General features: G+C 38.6%; 1 protein-coding gene across 5 annotated transcripts in view; it reads left to right on the forward strand.

The window, feature by feature from the left end:
* Positions 1-21,515, forward strand: part of PARD3B (par-3 family cell polarity regulator beta) — a 1,059,813-nt gene that overhangs the window by 560,359 nt on the left and 477,939 nt on the right. For all 5 annotated transcript variants that reach the window (XM_047720837.1, XM_047720838.1, XM_047720840.1 and 2 more), the window contains 4 exons: positions 2,436-2,524; positions 10,998-11,084; positions 16,722-16,847; positions 18,945-19,303. In XM_047720837.1, the coding sequence (XP_047576793.1) occupies positions 2,436-2,524; positions 10,998-11,084; positions 16,722-16,847; positions 18,945-19,303 (661 nt within the window). The remainder of the gene's footprint in view (positions 1-2,435; positions 2,525-10,997; positions 11,085-16,721; positions 16,848-18,944; positions 19,304-21,515) is intronic.

Below are 21,515 nucleotides of genomic sequence, written 5' to 3' on the forward strand. Positions count from 1 at the left end.
AAATAAATAAAATGTTTTTTTTTTTTTAAAAGAATTACCCTTAAGCAGAGTATCACGTTGCAATTGGCCCAATATTGCTTTCAAATTCTAATTAACATTTCCATATACTTAGAGCATTAAGTATGTTGTTGACATAAATAGAACCTTTACTTACCATCTAACTGGAACTAGAAAAAAAGTTATTTTAACCTTGTAGAATGTTGATTTGAACCAGAAAGTGTGCTCTTTTCTTATCTTCGTAAGCGATCAACAAGAAAATTCCACTTGGAGTAGGAAGCAAAGAGACAAAAATAGTTAACATTTTATAACATTATCCCAGTTTTTTCTTTGACATTCTGAGAATGTATATCCATGAAGAATTACAGAACCAGTAAGAGGATTTATTTCAACTGATACCCACTGTTAACTGTTCATGGATGTAAAACCTTTATACTGTTAGCATGCTAGTACTCTCTAAATTGACGTCCGATTCGGTGTGATTCTTACCAAAATCCAGCTGGCTTTTTTTTTTTTTTCTTGCAGAACTTGATGTTCTGATTCTAAAAATTGTATGAAAATGCAAGGGACTCAGAAGGGCCGAAACAAACTTGGAAAAGAACAAATGTGGGGAATTCTCACTTCTGGTTTCAAAACTCAGTACAAAACCAAGTACTCAAGACTGTTGTACTGGCCTAAGGATATATATGTAGATCAATGGAATACAGTTGAGAGTCCAGAGATGAGAGACATGACTGGGGCTTTAAGACCCATGATTTTTTTTTCTCGCTGACCTCTTGAGATGTTGACACCTTATGAGAGATTCTACCCCAGAACTGCCCATCTAAGCCACTTCTAAATATTTGGCTCACAGAACCTCTGAGAGACAGTAGGGTTTTTTAATCCATTTAATTTGGGGGTAATTTATTACACGGCTTTAGGAAACTAGTACAATGCCATTCTGCTCATGCATTCATTAATATCCCCTAAATGAGCCCCGTGTGTTGGGTACTTAAGAGAGTACTAGACATGCCAAGACCCTTCATAGAACTCCCTCTCATATAAGAGAGTCGGGGAAGAAGGTGCAAATGTTCTGACACGTGCAGTAGTCACGAGTTCAAGCATTTTGTTAAATTATCTACCTAAGTATGTTTGTAAGCTGCCCAGCCCAGTGTTTTCTCTGTAAGCATAGATCAGGTCCTTCATAATAGTAGGTATGTTTGAAAGCTTTCAAAGATTTGGTGCCTTAAACTAAAATGTATTTTTTGAATTTCTAGATTTTCTTCACTTTCTTTATCCCTCTGAAAGGGTGAAAAAAAAATTTTTAAAGAAAAAAATCTAGTGTAGAACAAGTCCCTCACAAAACCCAGAACCCCTATGTGAAATGTTGCTACTCCGTCTGTCTAAAAGTGAAATACATCTTTTTAATCATTTCACACTGATAAACTGCTTGAATTGTGGCTCCCTGCCTTGCTTTCTTCAAGATATTAGCCTAGTTCCTTTATGCCCAACCTCTTAACTGATATATTGTCTTTTTTGTTGTTGTTGCAAGGATGCTTCCGGATCCGTGAATGCTCTGTTTACAGGTGTGGTGGTTGACAATGGGTCCTTCTCCATGTGGTTTGTTGGCTCAGGGATACCTGGAGTCCATGAGTAACACGGTTTATGACTTTGCTTCTCAAGAGTGGTATATCTTCAGAATCCCTCTGCTCAAGTGCAGTTCCAAAGCTTAACAGAAATCCAATGCCTTACAAATGAGATTCAAAATCAAGCTCGCTTTTTAGAATCCATTCCATGTAACATCCAGCTCAACGTGGCTACTGTCCTGGAGCGCTTGCCTCCTCTGGCCCTCTTAGCTCTCTGTAGTGGAAGAATGTTTACCATTTTAGGAATTAAATGGTTAATTTCAGTTTCCTTCTGCTGAAGATCATTCTCAGAATGAGAGTCTTGTGACAGAGTAAGAACTCCAGATTTCTTTTCCCGCCACAGTCCTGTTACACTTCCGACAGAAGTGACCTTGCCGGGCAACTTTTTTTTCATGAATTTTTTTTCTTTATATTTTTAGTGTCACCAGGGGGTACAGGCAAGTACAGTACATTAAAGCTAATACATCACTACCTGTCAGTGGCACCTTCCCTTTGGTACCCCTCTCCTTGCTGATTTAAAACACTCCGTCCCAAAAGCTTATGGTTGAGTAGCAGGAAGCTAAATGATGTATTCCAAAGCTCTTAACATATTGCCTTGTGTAAATGGCCCATTTGAGTATTTCAGAAACCAAACAGGAGAGAACATTGAAAGCACTGAAAAGATTAACACCTGCTTCCAGTCTTCAAAAAAATTGGAGCATGCTATATATATTGAGAGTAAAACCACTTGCTATCTCATGTTGAGACATTTTATTCAAATTTTCAGTTCGACATGTGTAGCATCCACATGCTTATGGGTTTGTTTGACTACAGGATTCCACACAGAACTTAGAAGATGGAGAAGTTATGAATGGTGTACAGACCGAATCACTGACATCGCTGAAAACCAAGGATGCACTGAGGTATTCTTTTTATGTGAATAAGACTATTTTAGTTATTACAGGATAATGTTTCTCTAACAGTTTGTAGTTTTTATTTTATAGAGAAGGTCAGGATAGGTAGTAGAGTGGAATGAAACCTGTCCCAATTCTAAAATTAATTAGTCACTCTTTTATTTCCTTTTTTGATGGAAGAACTTCCTAACAAACATATATAAATGAGCCTCCAAGTCTTTCAACTCTTCAGCAACCTGGATTCCTTAATTGCTTTTTTCCTCTTTGAACAACAGTTTAAAGTGAATTTTCAGAGTTCGTTGTGGTTGAGTGCTCTACTTTGACATTAGCTCTTTGAATATTGTTCTGTATTCTGTTTTAAACATCTTGCAATATTTTACTCAATGTATATAAAATGAATCCAGTCTATCACCTAGGATTTTTCGTGGTTTTAATGTAAGTAACTCATTATATGAAGTCATTTGCTCTCATTTTCTCCAGTACTTACTTTGTTCTACACTAATTTCCAGTTCTGCCTTAGCTTACCACACAGGTTCCGTTCCTAGTTTTGCTGCTTCCTAGTTCTATAAGCGTAGGCAAGTTATTCATGTCCCTTTGCCTTAGTTTCTGGTATGTAAAACAGAAATAATGTTAAACCGTTCTTCAGAAGGTTGATATGAAGATTAAATGAATTCATGTGTGTAGAACACTTCCAACGGTGCCTGGGCCAGAGTGAGCCAGCCATGGGGGTAGTTGCTGTCATTGGCAACCATTGTACTGTGTTCAAGATGACGGTAGTCGTGATGGTGATGGTCATGGTCACGGTCATGGTCATGGTGAGATACTACCACCACCACCACCACTCTTACCCATCATTTTTTGTAAGTTACTTTGAATTTTGTGCTAGGAAAGTAATTCCATGTTTAATGGATGGTTGGCTTCAGCACTTAGAGGTGATGATTCTAAGGTTGATGGCCATTCATTCATTCATTTACTCACCATACTCTTTTCATTCAGTCCAATTACTAACAGTGGCCAAGCATTTTTCATGGAATTAGCTTTAAAAAAAAAAAATGTGATCATCCTTTATCACACTGATTTACTGTGTGGGCTTCCCTCACACAATTTATAGCCCCATGACATAGGTGCTCTATTTAGATTATATTGCTTTGATGAATGAGATACACAATATTAAAAATTTGGTAGAGAAAATCTCTTGGGCACTATCTTTTTAGAAGCTTGACAAGATTGTTTTTGGAGGCGGGCATAATGAATGTAATACTCTTCTGTTTGCCTTTAATTTCATTTTTTTCAGTGTTAGCTTTTTGAAAAGTTTGTAATCATCTTGGCTAAATGTTATGTGGATAGATGTCGTTGAGAGTGAACCATTGTTTGATTTATGGCTACATGAACTAATTAACTAAACTCTCTCCAGGTACAAAGAATTGAGAGGAATGGAGTATAGGAATTTAAAAAATTCTTTAATTAAAATGTATGTGTGTACATGCACAATTTTTGTAAGAGTTTTATCACCACATTTAATAGGCTGATGAATTGTAATTCAAAGCAATTAGGTAACTGTAGAGACCCAATCTCTATCCACTACTCTTGTCTCTAAAGCCTTCAACGCCAGTGTTATCTGTTGTATACACCTCCCCTTATTCTTTGGTGTTTTATTTTATGCTAAGGAACTTCATGTGGTGAGCACCAGTTTGGAGAAATCAGTGAAATCAGGTTGAGGCCAAGTTCAGAAAGCAGAGTAAGTGCAGACTCCCAGCACCTGCAGGTTCTTGGGTATGGAGAGGATGAGAAGGATCTTAACAGGATGGCATGCACAGCTAGCAGCAGGAAGCTTGGAGATTACAATTCCAGGAAAAGACTTGGGTTCTAGCTGGCACAGGGTGATGAAGAAACAAAGGAAGAACAATTAGGAAGCCACTTAGAGCTGAGTTATTTGGTCATGGTTCTCCTAGGACAATGAGGGCATGCTATCCCACAGAGCTTGGCCCAAGAAGAGAGCTTTGGGCTCACTTTGATGTAGGTGGCATAAAAGCTCAGCAGATTATTTCCATAGTCCATCTCAAAATATTTTGCGCCTATTTCTGTATTTTCAACCCCATAGTCATTGCTTAAGCTTTTATTACCTCTCAGACTATTGTAGCAACCTACTGTCTCTTCTCTTGAATACCAGTCTCTTTATCCTAAATCTCCTGTATCACTCACACTGCTAGGTAAAAATTTCTTAAACCACAGCATTCAACAAACCATTCCTACATTCCAGTTGAATTTTGTTAAATCCTGGGTTTCAACACTACCTATGTAACCTTAGACTAATTATTTAACCTCTTTAGTTTTTTTAATATGGAAAATGGGTATCATCACACAGATTATTGTGAAGATTAAATGAGATTTATCACAGGCAGTTGTACTCAGCACAATACTAAATGAACAGATAAATATTAGTTGCTACTGCAGTTATGATTAGCACACGTACCGTGGTTTATTGTGACTGTCATTCTCCCATATAAGACTATGAATCCTCCAAGGGATTCCTGACACGTCATATAGGTCTTGGAACATACTTGTTCCAAGTATGAATATTTGTTCAGTGAATGGTTAGAACACATTGCTCCATAAATCATAAGCATCCCTATTAGCTGCTTACACAGCATTAACACAATTTTATTTAAAGAAAAATAACCATAGGAGGGGGTTCTCCAAATAGTCTTATAATATGCGTCTCCTATGAAGCACTACTCAATTTACCTCGATCTTAAGATGTTGAAGCAAGAGATTTCTATTGGGTGGTTTTTGTTTGGTTTGGTTTAACTACACTTTAAGCTTCCCTCCCTCCCTCCCTTCCTTCCTTCTCTCCTTCCTTCCTTCCTTCTTGAAGGGGAGGCAAAGAGAGGGGGTAGAGGAAGAGAGATAATCTTAAGCAGGCTCCACTCCCAGCATGGAGCCCCATGAGGGACTTGATCTCACAACCCTGAGATCATGACTTAAGCTGAAATTAAGAGTTGGACGCTTAACTGAGCCACCCAGGTGCTGTAAAGCTTCTATTTCAACAGCAAGCGATACATGCAAAAGACCTTCACGTCATCCCTAAGTTCAACTTCATTCCTGACCTCAACCTATTCCTTGACACATTTCCAAATTACCCTACTCCAGACTTACCTCTTCTCCCACGCTTAAAACAGCTATCAAGTTTTATTCTTTTTTGCCTCTTATATCCATTCTTTTGACAAATTATTGGTAGAGTCCATGTCAAAAAAAAAAAATCTCTTAAACCTTCCCCCAGGTATTCATGCTTTATTCCTGTGATGCTCAAGCCCTATTACCTCTCCAATTATTGCAATAATTTACTAATTCCTGTCTCAGGGACCAGTCTCTATCTTGTCTTATTCTTTTCTAATCGATCCCACATATCACTGCCAGATAAATATTTCTAAACCACAGCATTTATCACCTTACTCCTTAGTGCCAACACCTTTAATGACTCCATTTTCTACCAAACTAAATGTGCTTTTTTCCTCCCGTATGGATTTTGACATATCACTCTGAGATTTGATCTCAAGCTGATGGTTCAACCTTCTCTTCTCAATACCTCCCTGTCTTTTCCTTCCTTTCTCTCTGCTCACTAGCCTCTTTCTCTAATATCACAGCCAGTCTGTGTGCTCACAAACCATCCTGCTTCAGTGTCTCAGTGCAGACTGTGCTGTTTCCTCCACATGCCCCCACCATCCCCTCACCTACTTTCTCTGATTAGGGATCCATTTGCCCTTCTCACTTCCATCTAAACTCCTCCTTCAGGAAGAGTTTCCTGATCCCAGCTTCCCTTCCTGATCCTGTACTAATTTCTTCTGAGCCTCACCAGGAAGTGCCTCTACTTTGAAACTCATGCAAAAGTAGCTTAAAACTCCTGTTCTGCAATACAGTAAATTCCAAGGTGAATCCTGACTCTATCTTGTAGAAGTGGTGTGAGGTTTGGCAAATTATTTTACCTTTCTAGGCATCAGTTTACGTATCTATAAAGCGGATCTGATATGTTTTACTTTATATACTTCTGGTGAGAGTACATGGTGTATTGCTAGAGGGCCATTAACACAATGCATCCCAAATCATAGTTTATAATCATTGAAAACATACTACGATGACTACTATCATTCCATTGCTTTGTGTTATTCTCTGTTACCTGCCTTATCCTGCCCCCCTAGACTGTGAACTCCTCAGATATTGGCCTCTATGTTTTCCTTATAGAACTACATCATTAAAACTACTCAATTAATGTACGTTGAATTCAGGTACATTGGATGAATCCCACCACCATCAACAGATTTTTTTGTTAGGCTTTTACTTAGTATATTTGCATCAATAAGACCTCACGATCAAGCATACTTGCCTGCCATCAACACACTGTACTGGGAGGTCTCTCGGCGATCCATCTCCACACTGTTCTGTATGCATATGACGAACCTGTGCATTAGTGCCTGAAGACCCCCGGCCAAAACCTTCTATCCACTTATTATCCATCATCATCTTTGTGGCAGTAGTCTAATCATGAAGAAACCATGTTCCTCATCCCTACAGTACTTGAGGATATTTTAAAAATCTCACTGAGGAAATCAGTTGAGAAAAAGTGGGAAGTTTGAGATAATTTCCTTTTAATCCATAAACTCTTTCCCTCAAAAAATTCTAATAATCATCCTAATAGCTGGTGGTTATTGAACCTCTTGTACACACCAGATACTATGTGTATGAGGTACATGTTATGTCCTCTAGTTGTTTTTAAACCAACAGTTCTATTAGGAATTTATCTTAATTTCCCCTTTGTCCAAATAAGGAAACTGATACTTCTGGTCTTTGTTTAAATGCTTTACTCAGATATCTGACTCAAAGCCACTGCTAAGATAAACTGCTAATTTTGTAACTTAATCATGATTTTCTTCTGAAACAAGGACACCCCCCACCCAGCTTGCCCTGAGTCCTCTGTCCCTTACCCTACATGAGTGGCCTGTGACCTTAAACTGTGAGTTTAATAATCTCAATATTAAAAATGCTGTCCATTTGCCTCGTGTGAAGAATTGTACCTGCAGCCCTCTGCAGCTCTTATCTTCTGTCCCTCAGACTTCATGTGTTTCTTCTGGATGGAGCCAAATGAAGACCTTGGCCATGGAGGTCCTGCAGAGCAGCTGTTCAGGACAGGCTCACTTTTAACCTTTTATTCTGTACCTTCACCCCAAGTTTTGTCCTAAAATCTTAGATAGGTAGCAGCTGGTCCCAGGAATTATTTGAATCAATGTTGTCAATTGGATCTTAGGACATTTAGCTTGATCTAATGTTGGATCTAATGTTCTGTGACTGTCCACTTTGGGTTTCATTCTCTAAAGTCAGCCGTTTCGATATTCGTGACACTTTCAGCTTTTCTTTGTGTACTTGAAGTATTTTCCCTTTACCCCACATTTCACTTTTTTGTCTGTTTTTCACAAGTAGCTGCTGATCCCTTTTTCTTTCCACTACCAAAAAATTCTCTCCACCTCATTCTCTAAATTTTCCATTCCCAGTCAGCCTCCAGAACGTAAATTATCGTGAACATAACTTGCTCACTGGTTGCTGAAACTTACTCTACACTTGGACTAAACAAATGGCATTGATAGTGTATTTGCACATCTTAGTAAAATCTCACTTTATGAGATAATTGTGTCTAGCCCTACTTGCTGTGTTTATCTTTCATTAAGAGTATATATACAGAGATTTCTACAGAATTCCATCAGGTATATGGAATGCAAAGATCCCCCTCCTTTTAAAATAAGTAAAAATATATGGTCTATGAGGCTTCCTTTTTCTTTTTTTTTTTTTTTTTAAGATTTTATTTATTTATTTGAGAGAGACAGTGAGAGAGAGCATGAGCGAGGAGAAGGTCAGAGAGAGAAGCGGACTCCCCGCAGAGCCGGGAGCCCGATGCGGGACTCGATCCCGGGACTCCAGGATCACGACCTGAGCCGAAGGCAGTCGTCCAACCAACTGAACCACCCAGGCGTCCCTGAGGCTTCCTTTTTCAAAAGCTTTTCTTTCCATCTTAAAATAATGGATAACATTTTATAAAGAGCATGGTAAAACACAACCTGTATAAAATTTGTAATATTTGTCTATATTAAGTAGATTTAATTACAATCTACAAAATCAACAATCCTTCATGCTTTTTTTCTGGGATAACATTTTTATGATAGTCATTTAGGATTTGTCACATGTCTTTCCAGCCAAAGAATTGTGATTGCCATGTACATAGATAGAACAAGAGTTTATTCTGAGGTCTCAAAAAAGAGAATCTTATGAAGTATAAATGAACCTTTAGATTGCATCCCCAAGAATGGGTATAGTGTTTTAAAACAAGGTTGATTGCTTTAACAAATTTTAAGATTTACTTTATGAAGTGAATGTAAAAATAAAAGATTGATAGTTCCTAAAGAGTATGTATCAGTATAATACATAGAATTTATTATGTTTTACAGGAAAGGTTTTGAGTTGGGTAAAGAAATATTTGCAAAAGAGACCAAAAAAAAAAAAAAAAAAAAAAACCTCACAAACACAGAAACAAAAACATAAAGCCATCCTAAAAATTCTTAAGCTGAAATCTTGACCTCTATACTAAACACACTTATATTCTAAAAGCCTCTCTATAGTACGTATGAGTGCTGTCTCTCAGCTCGTGGACATTTAATACACTTGTTGGGAAAGATTTGTGTTATGTTCTAAGTGTAAAACAAAAATACATTGTAAAGGTAGAGATAATAAAGTTTAATGATTAAACAAGATTTTCATCTTTGTTTTTAAAAGTCTTTAAAACAATACCACAACCCTAGAATGTTAATGCTCTGGGTTTAGTCTTTCTCAAATACCTACGAAAATTATTGCTTTGTGGTCCATTAAGAGCTATGCAACTTTCTCTGCCCATCAGACAGTTTATATTTAGGATGTATAGTACATACATATATATAGTATTTCATATGTTATATATATACTTATATATTTATATATATATTCATTTAATATCTGTATTATCACACAGAAAGTATCAAGAAGAATCTATTTTATCCCATGATATTATCACTCTAAGATTTGTTTGATTTCTAACTTTTACCCCAGCCTTTGATATAACCTGCTTGACTGAACAAGTTTTAAATATATCAGCAATATCTGAGCAAAACTCATTTGAAATTTATTATCAGATTTGAAATTCTATCATACTCCACAAATGTTAGAAACTGACATGCTCTTTTTTATAGTTCTTAATGATAATAAGTTTGCAATGAAAACACATTAAAAATAAGCCTAGTCCAGTGATGGGAATATATTTAATGTATTTATTTTAGATGGCTGATAATTCAGGGAGTGCTACATACAGAGTGAATTTATCAGGCATTTTGCTTTCTTATGCTGTTCTCAACTTTCTAGCAAGGAGCCAAAATTTCACCATTTTCAATTTGGAACAGAAAAGCATTTGTAGCAGCTGTAGCTCTTAATTTGACATCTAGTTTCAGGTCATTTTCATGTAAATAGGAAACAATAGAGATCTGCTTACAATTTCCATAACAAGGATGCTTGCTTCAACTTTATCATTTTTCCTCTGGCAATTTTATTTTCTCTCTGTGGGATTAAAGGAGCCAATAATTGTTCACGGTTATTATTTTTCATCTTTATAAAAACTTGTTAGTTCCACTCTTTATTACTCAAAGTTTCCCAATATCTTGTATATTTCAGTCATACACACTATCCATTAATGTTTCTAGCTCATCCTTTCCTTAATCTGGAGTAGGTTAGGCAGGTCAGGCTTTCTATTTCTTTCTGTAATACATTTTCTCCAGGCTTTACAACTTCCTTGTCTACCTCTAAAAAAAATAGGAGGTGAAAATTTAGAATTGTTCCATTGACTACAACTGATGCCTTATTGAAAGGCAAGTCTGAGTTCTGATTTATAATGCTCCGAACATGCCCATATGTGTTACTAACTGGGGCTTCACTGTTGTAAAATGTAATTCTGTGCTTTTTCTAATAAACATATTTTTTATTTCAATTTTCCTGTTCTGGGAGGGAAACCTACTTTATGCCCAAGCATAGATAAGCTTTAGTTCCATGTATTTTATCATCTGCACAGTAATTGTCAAGTGTGTCTCAATGGGGAGAAATTTCATTTTTGTGTATATCCTTTTAAATATGTTGATTTATGCAGGTTAAATTAAGTAGAAAGTTATTTTTGTGGGTCATTATTTCCATTTGTTTCCCTTCTACAGAAAAAAAAAATAAGAAATCAGTCTTTTAAACATTTTATTTCCTGGATCTTGTGAACATACCAGCAAATCATGTACTCAATTGACTTCATCTCTGCCGTTGAATTTACAGTAGTTGATATAATCTTAGTTTTTTTTTCTTTTTTAAATGTGCTGCCTTTTTTTTTTTTTTTTAAGTAGAGACTTATCTGTGCTCTTACTTGTTTTTGCCCCAGCGATATGACAAGAACAGTGGATATTTCTGGGGAAGGAGGCCCCTTGGGAATACACGTGGTGCCCTTCTTTTCATCTCTGAGTGGAAGGTAAGATGTTTTCTTTACATCAGAAGCTCGTGCTAATGAAAAACTTGACTTCAGCTCATTTTCCCAAACATGATTCAGAAGAGGATTAAATGTGTATCTCTGTTATTCAGACCGACACCTCACTATATACTTCTGTTGGCCACTTAAGTGTTAGAAACAAAGATACAGTGTTACTTCTAAGATACAGTGGAAAAGCAACAGTATCAATTACCATTTCCACATTTGCACTTAATTATGCATTATTTTCTTTTTTTAAACAAATATTAATTTATTCATTTATTGGAAAGAGAGAGAGAACAGGCATGAGGAGGGCAAGTAGGAGAAGGAGAAGAAAGAAATAGACTCCCCATTGAGTGTGGAGCCAAACATAGGCCTCGATCTCACGATCCTGAGATCATGAGCTGAGCCAAAATCAAGAGCTAGATGCTTAACTGGCTGAGCCACCCAGGCGCCCCTGAAGTATTTTCTTAAAGTGTTCTTGTCAGTGACATGTAGTAAACACAATCCTTAAGAAGATTTTAACATACTGTTAGACAAATATTACAACTGAATTTTTTAATGTTCCAAAATACACTTCGAAAAGTGAAGGTGGTCATCCAAATTGATATTTCCTGATTCTGTTCAGGTATATGGGAACGTAGAATAATAAATATTCTAGCACTGTAAGTGGCTATATCAGACGCTCTATGTTTTCATGATTTTAACTATAATGGTAGGGTACTATTGTGCTTTTTTGGTCTAAAATAAAATGTAATCAATTAAAAACAGTATACCACCTCCTTTTGAAATTTTAAAAACATTTAATTGCTAAATCCACAGTGGCAAATGGTAATTTAGATGTCAGCGTTTTTTGAAATTCATGTCCACCTAACTGGATATAAAAGCTGTTTTACTGTTGAAAATTGAAGTGTGTGCCTGAGAGTTAATATTAGTACTATTACAACAATTTTACAAAACTAGTATTAGATATTGTGTCACTGTTCAATAAGATGAGTACCTTTAGCACTAGATTGATACTGACAAGAGCTATCTTAAAAGAAAGAACTTTCCTTACTGAGTTCCTATAAGTAAAAAGCATATTTTAATTAATATGCAAAATTTATTTTTCTTATATTAAATGCATCACTGAAAATTTCAGGCAGAATGCCTTATTTTAGCTTAAGAGAGCAAAGTCCAGGAAAGACCATTAATTTTTTTTCAAGGTCATACGAAATCCAGATCCAATCCCCCTTACTCCCTTCCTCTTTCTAGAGCAAAAATTTCCCAAAGGTTATATAGTATTAATTTACTGGTTCAGAATATTTATTCAATTCAGTCTGCCACATAGCAGGAAGAGCAGATTTAGTCATGATATTTTGGTTGGCATCATTTTCAGCAGGTAGCCATCTGCTACCTGTAATTGCAAAGTCATCACCTTTTTTTGCAAATAACATCTGATGCGAACCAAGCTCTTGCTGGAATGAATGTTCTCTAAAAAGAAATGAACTGAAAAGCCAGCGGCTCTTATTGTTTCATTTCCTGTATGTGTTAATAAGCGTGTTTATAAATGTTACGGGTTATGGCACAGGATAAGCTGAGGTGGTTTTTGATAGACAGGAAGAGTATTTACCCAGTTGTCATGAGAAATTCTAATGGCTTTTGGCAGAAGTGTGCTGATAGAGCTTTGCGAAATACCAGAGCGGTTAAATTACCAGGCCCTTTAGTTTAATGAAGCCGGAATAGAACACAAGATCATCCCAATTTCCAAAACATGAAGAAATGTACAATGTGACAGTCACCATACTTCATTTTCAATAGTTCGGAAAACAAGTTGACCCTGTAAACCAGAAATCACCTTCTCTTACATCAGATGAGGGAAATACACTAAAATGTATTGATTTCTTCCCTTTTCCTTCCTGGTTCTAACTTATAGCATAAGCCTTGAAGAATAGAAAAAAACATTACACTTGGATTCAGAACAATTGAATTTGAATCTCAGTGTTCTCTTTTATAACTTTGAACAAGTCCCTAAACTTGCCTCTTGTGAATACCTACTTCACATCAAGGTTGTAGGGATTAAATGAGATTAAAAATGTGAAAACTCCTTGTAAAGCACACAACACATGAATGTGTAAATTATCAGTATTATTAATATTTTGGCCAAAACAAAAAAGCCTGGTTCAGAAGTTAACTTTTATAAGTTCATGGTTAACTGTTCAGTAACTTGATGAAATAGTTGTATAATTTTTTTTTTTGCTCTCCATTAGTATTATAGAAAGGAAATTTAATTAAAAAACATAAAAATAATATGGAAGTGGAGACATGAGCCAATAAAAGTTAAGAACTAATGAGTACAGGCTGAAACAGCACACTTAACTCAACCCATGTGTTTAGATGCAACTGAGTACAGAGCGTGTCAGACAAGTGTCTGACTTCATAACACCATATGGTTTCAGTGTGTGAGCTCGGGGGCTGGGGGTTGGTGAGTTAAGGTCATAGTGGTAGACTTAGTTCTTAATTTCCTTCCATTTATTGGTTTGTGTCATTATTTTAAATTAGAATTTACATTTAATTCTTTACTGAGACTACTGTAATTGACTTTGCCTCCAATTTCTAGATATATGTGTGTGTGTATATATATATTTCAGAAAAATACTGCCACACCTGTTGTTGAATAGGAACTGTAATCTCAGTTAGAATACCCTGAGTACAATATTGTGGCTGCTGTACCAGATAAGGCTTCAGCCGATTCATTAGGCACGACCGCATCGGGTGTTAAATGCCATCTGTATGGAGGCCCCTTGGTGTGTACAGTCAGAATCAAAACAAATATACAAAAAACTGAGTTCCTACAAGTAAAAAGCAATTTTACTTCATTGACTTTAAAAAAAAAGGTACTTTTGTTTTAGAATGAAATCTAATTGTTTTTCCAATAAAGATAGCACAATATACCTTCGTTTCCTAGTAAAGACAGCTAAATATGACAGAGAAGAAGGAAGGGATGGGAGAGAAATGACGTGTAATGTAAGGAGAGGCGATGTTTAGATAAAAATGCGAAGCTGGTAGAGTGGCCAAGGCCTGTGATGCAGTGGGGAGAGCAGAAGGGGCCAAGGAGTGGTTGGGTTAGTGTCTACATGATTATTAGAAGAAAAAGAAGTAATGACCACCCCTCTCATTCTGTAGGGCAGTGGGTTTCAGCCTTCTCTATCACTGCTCATTAATGCAAATTAACTGGTTCCTCTGAGCCTATAATTCCTCAACAGCATTAATCTTTAACTCCTGAGAGCCTTGGTCCCCAATGAGACCACGACCACAGCCCACCAGTTTGGGGCAGAGAGGAAAATGAGAGATTCTTTTCTGAGCCTTCTTATACTGGTCTGGATGAAATCGAACTGGAGGGAATTCGTCCCTTCTATGGAATAGAGAAGGCAGGCATGGTTTGTTGCCAGGGACCAAATTAATAAAATCAGTCAGTTTTACATTTTACCAAAATTACCTCTGACACATGGGTTTTACAGTTGAGCTTATTCTCTCAATAAATTTTTCATGGAAAGTTAGGTTATTTAGATCAGTGAGGTTCACATAGCATACTCCAGCTGTAATATGCCAGCGAAATTGCAACCCAGTGGCCTGAAAGAATTAATTCATCTCCCAAAATGTGAAATTAAATCCTAGGGAGTAACATTACATGACTGATGATGTACTGAATTAAATTAAAGGAAGACTTGAATGCTTGTTAAAAAAATATCGCTTACATAAACTAGTTTATAACCACATGTGAGCCTCCTAATGGATCATGTTATTGTGAATCCACCATAACAAAAAAATCCAAAATGTGAACTATTCGAGAGTTGTTTAATTTAAGAAAGAAACACTGTTTCATTCTATTTCTTCTTCTTTTTCCTCCCCTTCTTTTGCATGTCAAATAGCTCAATTTTTAATATTATATTATGAGATTAAGGTAGAATTAGGATCTCAAAAATATTAATTTGAATCTCAGATCCTTTATCAAATAGTAGCTTTGGCCCCTTTTCTCTTCCACACAGAGTATGTTCAATTTACTAATCTCTTCCAGGAAAGACAGCAGAACACCACACCACATGCCTCTGACCCTGAGCCATCCTTACCACAGGGGGCGTGACTCACTCTCCCCTGCATCAGTGCACTGTACCCGTTGGGGGGCAGAGACCTGAGGACCGGCTGGTGCCCCTCTTCTTGCCATCTTCAGATGACAGGAGCTCATTAAGTGAATGGGGGGCCCTGGAGGCAGAGCTCCTACTGGGTGGCTGTTCCAAACAGGAAGACAGTTTTCTTCTCTCCTCTCCTTAGAGACTGTCCTCTCTCCATGGCTTATTCCCCCATAAGATGTTCTCATATTGGATGGGAGATTTAATGCAATTGGGCTGTGTGATGACATAGGAGGCCTGTATGCAAAGAAGAAAGACAAAGCAGAAAAATAGGAGAATGAGGGACAAGGAGGTGGCTGTCTCTCCCATGCCCAGCAGAGTCCTCTTGGAGGACTCATCTGTCTTATTCTGGGGACACAGTGAGGGCCCTGACATGCCACAAGAGGAAGGGAAATCACTCATCTGAGAACTAGGTAAAACACATACAAGTTTGATTTCTTAAAGTTTTTGGTGTAGATACTACTGAAATGCCACAGAATCACAGGCACACGCCAGGCATTTCATTATTACTATAGCCTTTCTCCGTCCTTTTTTCTCAACTCCTCCGTTCCCGACTCTCAGTGGCAGCCGGGCTGTCCTCTCTGAATTCTGAGTCTTACTGGTTGAAGTTGCAGACGAGTCTTCCCAGCGCCCCCCACCCCCGCCACTGCCATCACGTCTCTGTCTCCCTCAGAAGCCGTGAGTGTGGTGTGCTGCTCCTGTGTGATTAGATGAAGTCCAGCAACTGGTGTTCAAGGCCCCTCTGTGCGGCTCTGGCCTCCCCAGCCAGTGCGAGCTCCCCACACAAACACGCAGGGTTCAGCCTGCCCCCCCACTCAGTGTCTGTTCTCTCTCTCCTCCCATCCAAATCCTACTCACTCTTCAGATCCAGTTTATGTCTCACACTCTCCCCCTATCTCCCATTCCTCCATCCTGAGCGCCGGAAGGGCCCCGCATGTACTCGATTCAGGGGCACCCACGGAATGGGACCAAACTGCCTTTTAACCTGAGCAATGCGATCTGTGCGTAAATATTTGCTTCTTAAAGATGCAGATAACTAGAGCAGGTAGCGTGACTGCAAAAAACTCTGGTGACTATCTCGTCCTCTTCCGTCATTAAGCTTCAGGTTGTCTTGGCACCACTCACACCTGTTACAGTCAGCCGGACGTCCTTCTCCGAACCGGACGCCTCTGTGTCCCCAGCTCCACTGAGCTGTGGTGGCCGTTTCTAAAAATACCACAGGCATGGCCGTGGAGGCCTGGCTCTGCGTGCTCTGGGTCAGTGTTTACGTCTGTCTGTCTCGAAGGCCTCTTTTTCTTTCAGTGGATTTGTTTTTTTCCACTAAGGATTTAAACAACAAATAGTTGCCTGACTCTAAAGCATAATTTCTTTCATAAATAGAAACCAATACTCAGTTCTGAATAGTTGTGAGTGGAAAAAATCAGCATATTATTATCCAGTAATTCTATTTCAACCTCAATTTTGCATTTAGGATTCTAGGACTCTTCATCCGCGGCATTGAAGAAAATAGCAGGTCCAAACGGGAGGGACTATTTCATGAAAATGAATGTATTGTAAAAATCAACAGCGTGGACCTCGTAGACAAAACCTTTGCTCAGTAAGCATTTTTTTTCCCCATTGTTTTATTTACTGTATTGGCTGCTGGCAGACATACAGTCATTATTGCACTCTTGATGATCAAAATTGTTGGTAGACTTTTCTGGTCAGTCCCCTTTGAATGACTGCAGGACATCCATTCCCAAAGGCATCTTATGTGTTATGGAAGGTGGCCCGCACTCGTCCCCGGCGGCCCCAAGAACAGGAGGCTGCAGAGCGCAGCGAGCCTCCCCGCCTGGTTGTCTGTTTGGATCATCCTTGGATGAGTTTGTTTTGCTCGGGATAAGGGTCAGTTAGGCTGGTCTTTAATGGCTCTTTTCACAGACTGTTAGTTCAGCTTATTAATTAACTAGCTCTGTGTCAGCAGTCTTCCTTAACCTAAAGGGCCTAGAGGATGTCTGTGAAAACTCACTGAGAAATAGTAACAAATGAAAAAAAAATTAAAATATTCTCCCTGAAGTAATCATTTTTCAGCATGTGCGAATGTTATGGGACGAGGCTCTTAGAGCTAAGAATAGCATGTGAAACAGTCACATTCTTTTTTTTTAAACATATGTTGGCATTGCAGTGGGGCTCTGGAACAAGGGAATAAATACTAATTACTACTCCTTAGTAATGACCACACCTAATTCCTATTTATTAGGAATAAATACTAATTACTACTCCTTAGTAATGACCACCAGCTTCTCTTGTTTCTGACCAAAACAATGCATCATATATATTCTTTGTAACCATTCTCTGTCAATATTTGTATGTTTGGTTGTGGCGGGGGGGATTGAGGGGGAGGGTGAATGGTTGTGGGTGAGAAGGGCCTTGGGCACTGATTGCTTAAGTGTGGAAAGAAATGAAAATGGAAAAATCTATTTCTTCAAATCATAATACCACAGTACTTTGTACAAGGACTTGATAGGTTTGTGAGGTGAAAACTGAGGCTCATAAAAATTCAGTATGAAGGTAACGTGAAGTAGAAGCCGACTCCCAGGCAGGGAACTGACCAGAGGAGTTGGGCTACCTCTGTGGAATCTTCTTCCCTTCCCCTACCAGCATGGAAAGTAAGTACTTTATTCAGTAAGGTTAGGGGTTGGGGGGAGGGACGTATCAGATAACAGTTAGAATTATGATTTGTTATTATTTGATGTGGCTGCTACTGACGGAGACCTGAAATAAAGGCACCTTGAACAAGATTAATATTTCCCCCACCAGGGACAAGAAAGTGTGGAGGTGGCAGTCCCAAGTTGGTGTGGCAGTTCCACAAGCTGCGTTCTGAGTTTGGAGAAATGGGAGAAGAAAGCACTTTCTGGCTCCCAGCTTTCCTGGAACCCTTCTGTGTAAATCTCATTAGCAAGAAAGGCTGGGAAAAGTAGTTGTTTTATGTAGTCACGAGGCACAAGGATGAAGGGGAGAAACGGTAGTAGGGAATCTGAGGAAAAACACCAAGTACTAAGACAAAAAAGGGAAAAATACAAGTACTCTGTGATAGACTAACGGGGAGGGTACATATTGGATTGATAATTCACTATGACACTGGGCACAGCCAATGCATCAAATATCTCCATGAGAAAATGTTTGTGTCAGAATTGAAATTCTGGAACACAACCCATTTTAGAGAGGACCTGTACTTCAGAACAGAGCCCTAAAAGGAACTGGTATTCTGATCAATACTAAAGAGGATTTTTTTCCATTTAAAAATAAAGTTTGCTTTTATACTTACTTAGGAATGCCTTCTGGATGGATTTTCAGATTTAGAAATACTTAAAAACCGTGGGTCATTGGACGAGTTATCTAATCACTCTGAGTCTCTGTCTCCTTGTTTTGCCAAATAAGAGTGAATTGTACATACTTAAGACGAAATGAGAAGATTGAGGAAGTTGTTAAAAAGATTCAAGGGGAGAATTGTGTGTGTTACTAATGCATGTGTAGCCCAGTGTCAGGGCGCCTGGTGGGCAAGTGATAAGTGGTAATCCGTATTTCCTGGGCAGTCATCCTGGTGGTAACAGTAATGGTTGCTCCGATGCCGCCCCCGTGGCCATGACATGGGGTGCTGTCAGTGGCATGCTAGAACGTAGTATTGTTATATATTTACTAACTCTCTTTGAAGGGCTCAAGATGTCTTCCGTCAGGCGATGAAATCGCCCAGTGTGCTCCTCCACGTGCTTCCACCTCAAAACCGTGAACAGTATGAAAAATCAGTCATTGGACCGCTTAACATTTTTGGTAACAATGATGGCATTTTGAGAACCAAGCCACCGCCTCCTGTCCATGGAATAACGGGAATAAAAACCATAACTCTCACAGGAACAGGGGGTCCTGAAGAGGATGCTTTGACCTCTCTGCAACAAAGCAAGAGCCCCCGGGTACCAAGACTGGGTAGAAAGCCATCTTCTCCCTCACTCTCCCCTCTCATGGGGTTTGGCAGCAAGAAGAATGCAAAGAAAATTAAGATTGACCTAAAGAAAGGTAATTATTAAATTATGCTTAATAGCATCCTATTATTGTAACATGTAAAATTGGTTAAGAGAAATGCATTAAGGCTAATTTCATTAATTCTCCCTTCATTTAATTGTATCAAAGAATAGATTTAAGTAGGTAACTTAAATCTCTTGAAATTGTACCGCTTTCTTATTCTTCTGGAGAGTATAGATTATTTGAAACAAACAAACAAACAAAAATGATAAAGACATGTTGGAAAATGGAAAGGACCATTGCGACCGGGGGAGAAACAGAGTACTTAAGAAGCACTAAAATTCTTTTGGACCCTATTTTGAGTAAGATTACTGAGTTCTGTAGCACCTTTAGGTCAAGTCTAAAAAGTGCATATATGTTTCTGGTTCTCTAAGTCACTTTTATGCCAGCAACACATTTAGTCCTCAAAAAGTAAACATGCGATAATTATAATTGATAATTACTATATATAATTATATAATTGAAATTTCGCTAATTCAACATTGCAAACAGTTTTTCAAAACATACTTAATTTCATGAGGGCACCTGGGTGGCTCAGTGGGTTAAAGCCTCTGCCTTCAGCTCAGGTCATGATCCCAGGGTCCTGGGATCGAGCCCCGCATCGGGCTCTCTGCTTAGCAGGGAGCCTGCTTCCCTTCCTCTCTCTATGGCTGCGTCTCTGTCTACTTGTGATCTCTGTCTGTCAAATAAATAAATAAAATCTTTAAAAAAAAAAAAAAGAATCTATCAGAAAAATCTTGCCATTTGCAATGACGTGGGTGAAACTAGAGGGTATTATGCTGAGTGAAATAAGTCAATCAGAGAAAGACAATTATCATATGATCTCTCTGATATGAGAAATTTGAGAGGCAAGGTGGGGGATTGTGGTGGGTAGGAAGAGAGAAAAAAAAAAAAGAAGATGGGATCAGGAGATATCCAAACCCTAAGAGACTCTTAATCTCATGAAACAAACTGAGGGTTACTAGGGGGTGGGGTGTGGGGGTAGGGAGAGGGTAGTTGGGTTATGGACACTGGGGAGGTTATGTGCTATGTGAGTGGTGTGAAATGTATAAGCCTGATGATTCACAGACCTGTACCCCTGGGGCAAATAATACATTATATGTTAATAAAAATAATTTTCAAAAAAGAATTCATCAGAAAGCCTTGAATGCAAAAATAAAGAATATGCGATCATATTGTTGTATTTTGGGAAGATTAATCTGACAGCAAAAAGGTACACTGAAGGAGAGATCAAAGAACAAAGGATCATTGCATCTGCCTAAATGGAATATGTATGCCATGCCTGCTGACCGGATATAGGAGAGGAGAGAGAGAGGAATTGCAAGTGGCTTGTTCAATGGAGATACCATTACTAAAAATTAGAATTTTTAGTCGATAAATATATGTAAAAAGACCAGGATCTGAATTGGAGCAGGAGATTCATAGTGAAGTTTGAAATGCTGGTGAAAGTGTGTGCATGGTCCTGTCAAGCAAGCCAACACCAGAGAGATTAGGGTCAACAAGATTCAGGTGTCATCCATGGGGAGCTGACAGTTGGAGCTGGGAGCTGGCCAAGGCAGAGATCTGGAGAACAAACTGTTCTAGGGCAGATCCTTGAATATCTTTGTTCGTGTGGGAGGATAGTGGGTAGGAGACAGTGGTAGACATGATGTGATCAGAGAGTTAGGAAAATAATCAGAAAATACAGACATGAAAACCAAAGAGGGGGGCATTAATTTCAAGAGAACAATTGGTGAGAAGTGTCAAAGCTAGAGAGAGGGACAGATCAGAAGAGGGAAAATTAGTGGATGTGGTCATGAGTAGGTCATTGGTGGTGGAAGACTGAAGAAGTAAGATTGCAATAAGGATTCTTTAGGGCAGAGATGTTCAGATAAAGTGAAAACCACCTACTGGGAGAGAAAGAGATTGAGATGCAAGAGAATGGGACAGCAAGAGTGAGGAAGGGAGCAAGGGGATGCAGCCTAGAAGGAATCCAGGAATTGAGGCCCAGGTGGGGGGAGGGGCAGGTTGGCTAACTGAGTGAATGCCTGACAAAACTCATGTCAGATGGCCTTTGGCTGCTCATGGTTTACCGAGAAATCGATCTCCTGAGTTTATGGATAACATGTGCCATTTCTTCTGGGGCCTCCATAAACGAAAGTGTTACACATCTGCATTGGACCCTAAAATCCACTTTGAAACCATCATGGCCTGTCAGGAACGATAA

The sequence above is a fragment of the Lutra lutra genome, chromosome 3, assembly GCF_902655055.1.
Source record: "Lutra lutra chromosome 3, mLutLut1.2, whole genome shotgun sequence".
Classification (NCBI taxonomy): Eukaryota; Metazoa; Chordata; class Mammalia; order Carnivora; family Mustelidae; genus Lutra; species Lutra lutra.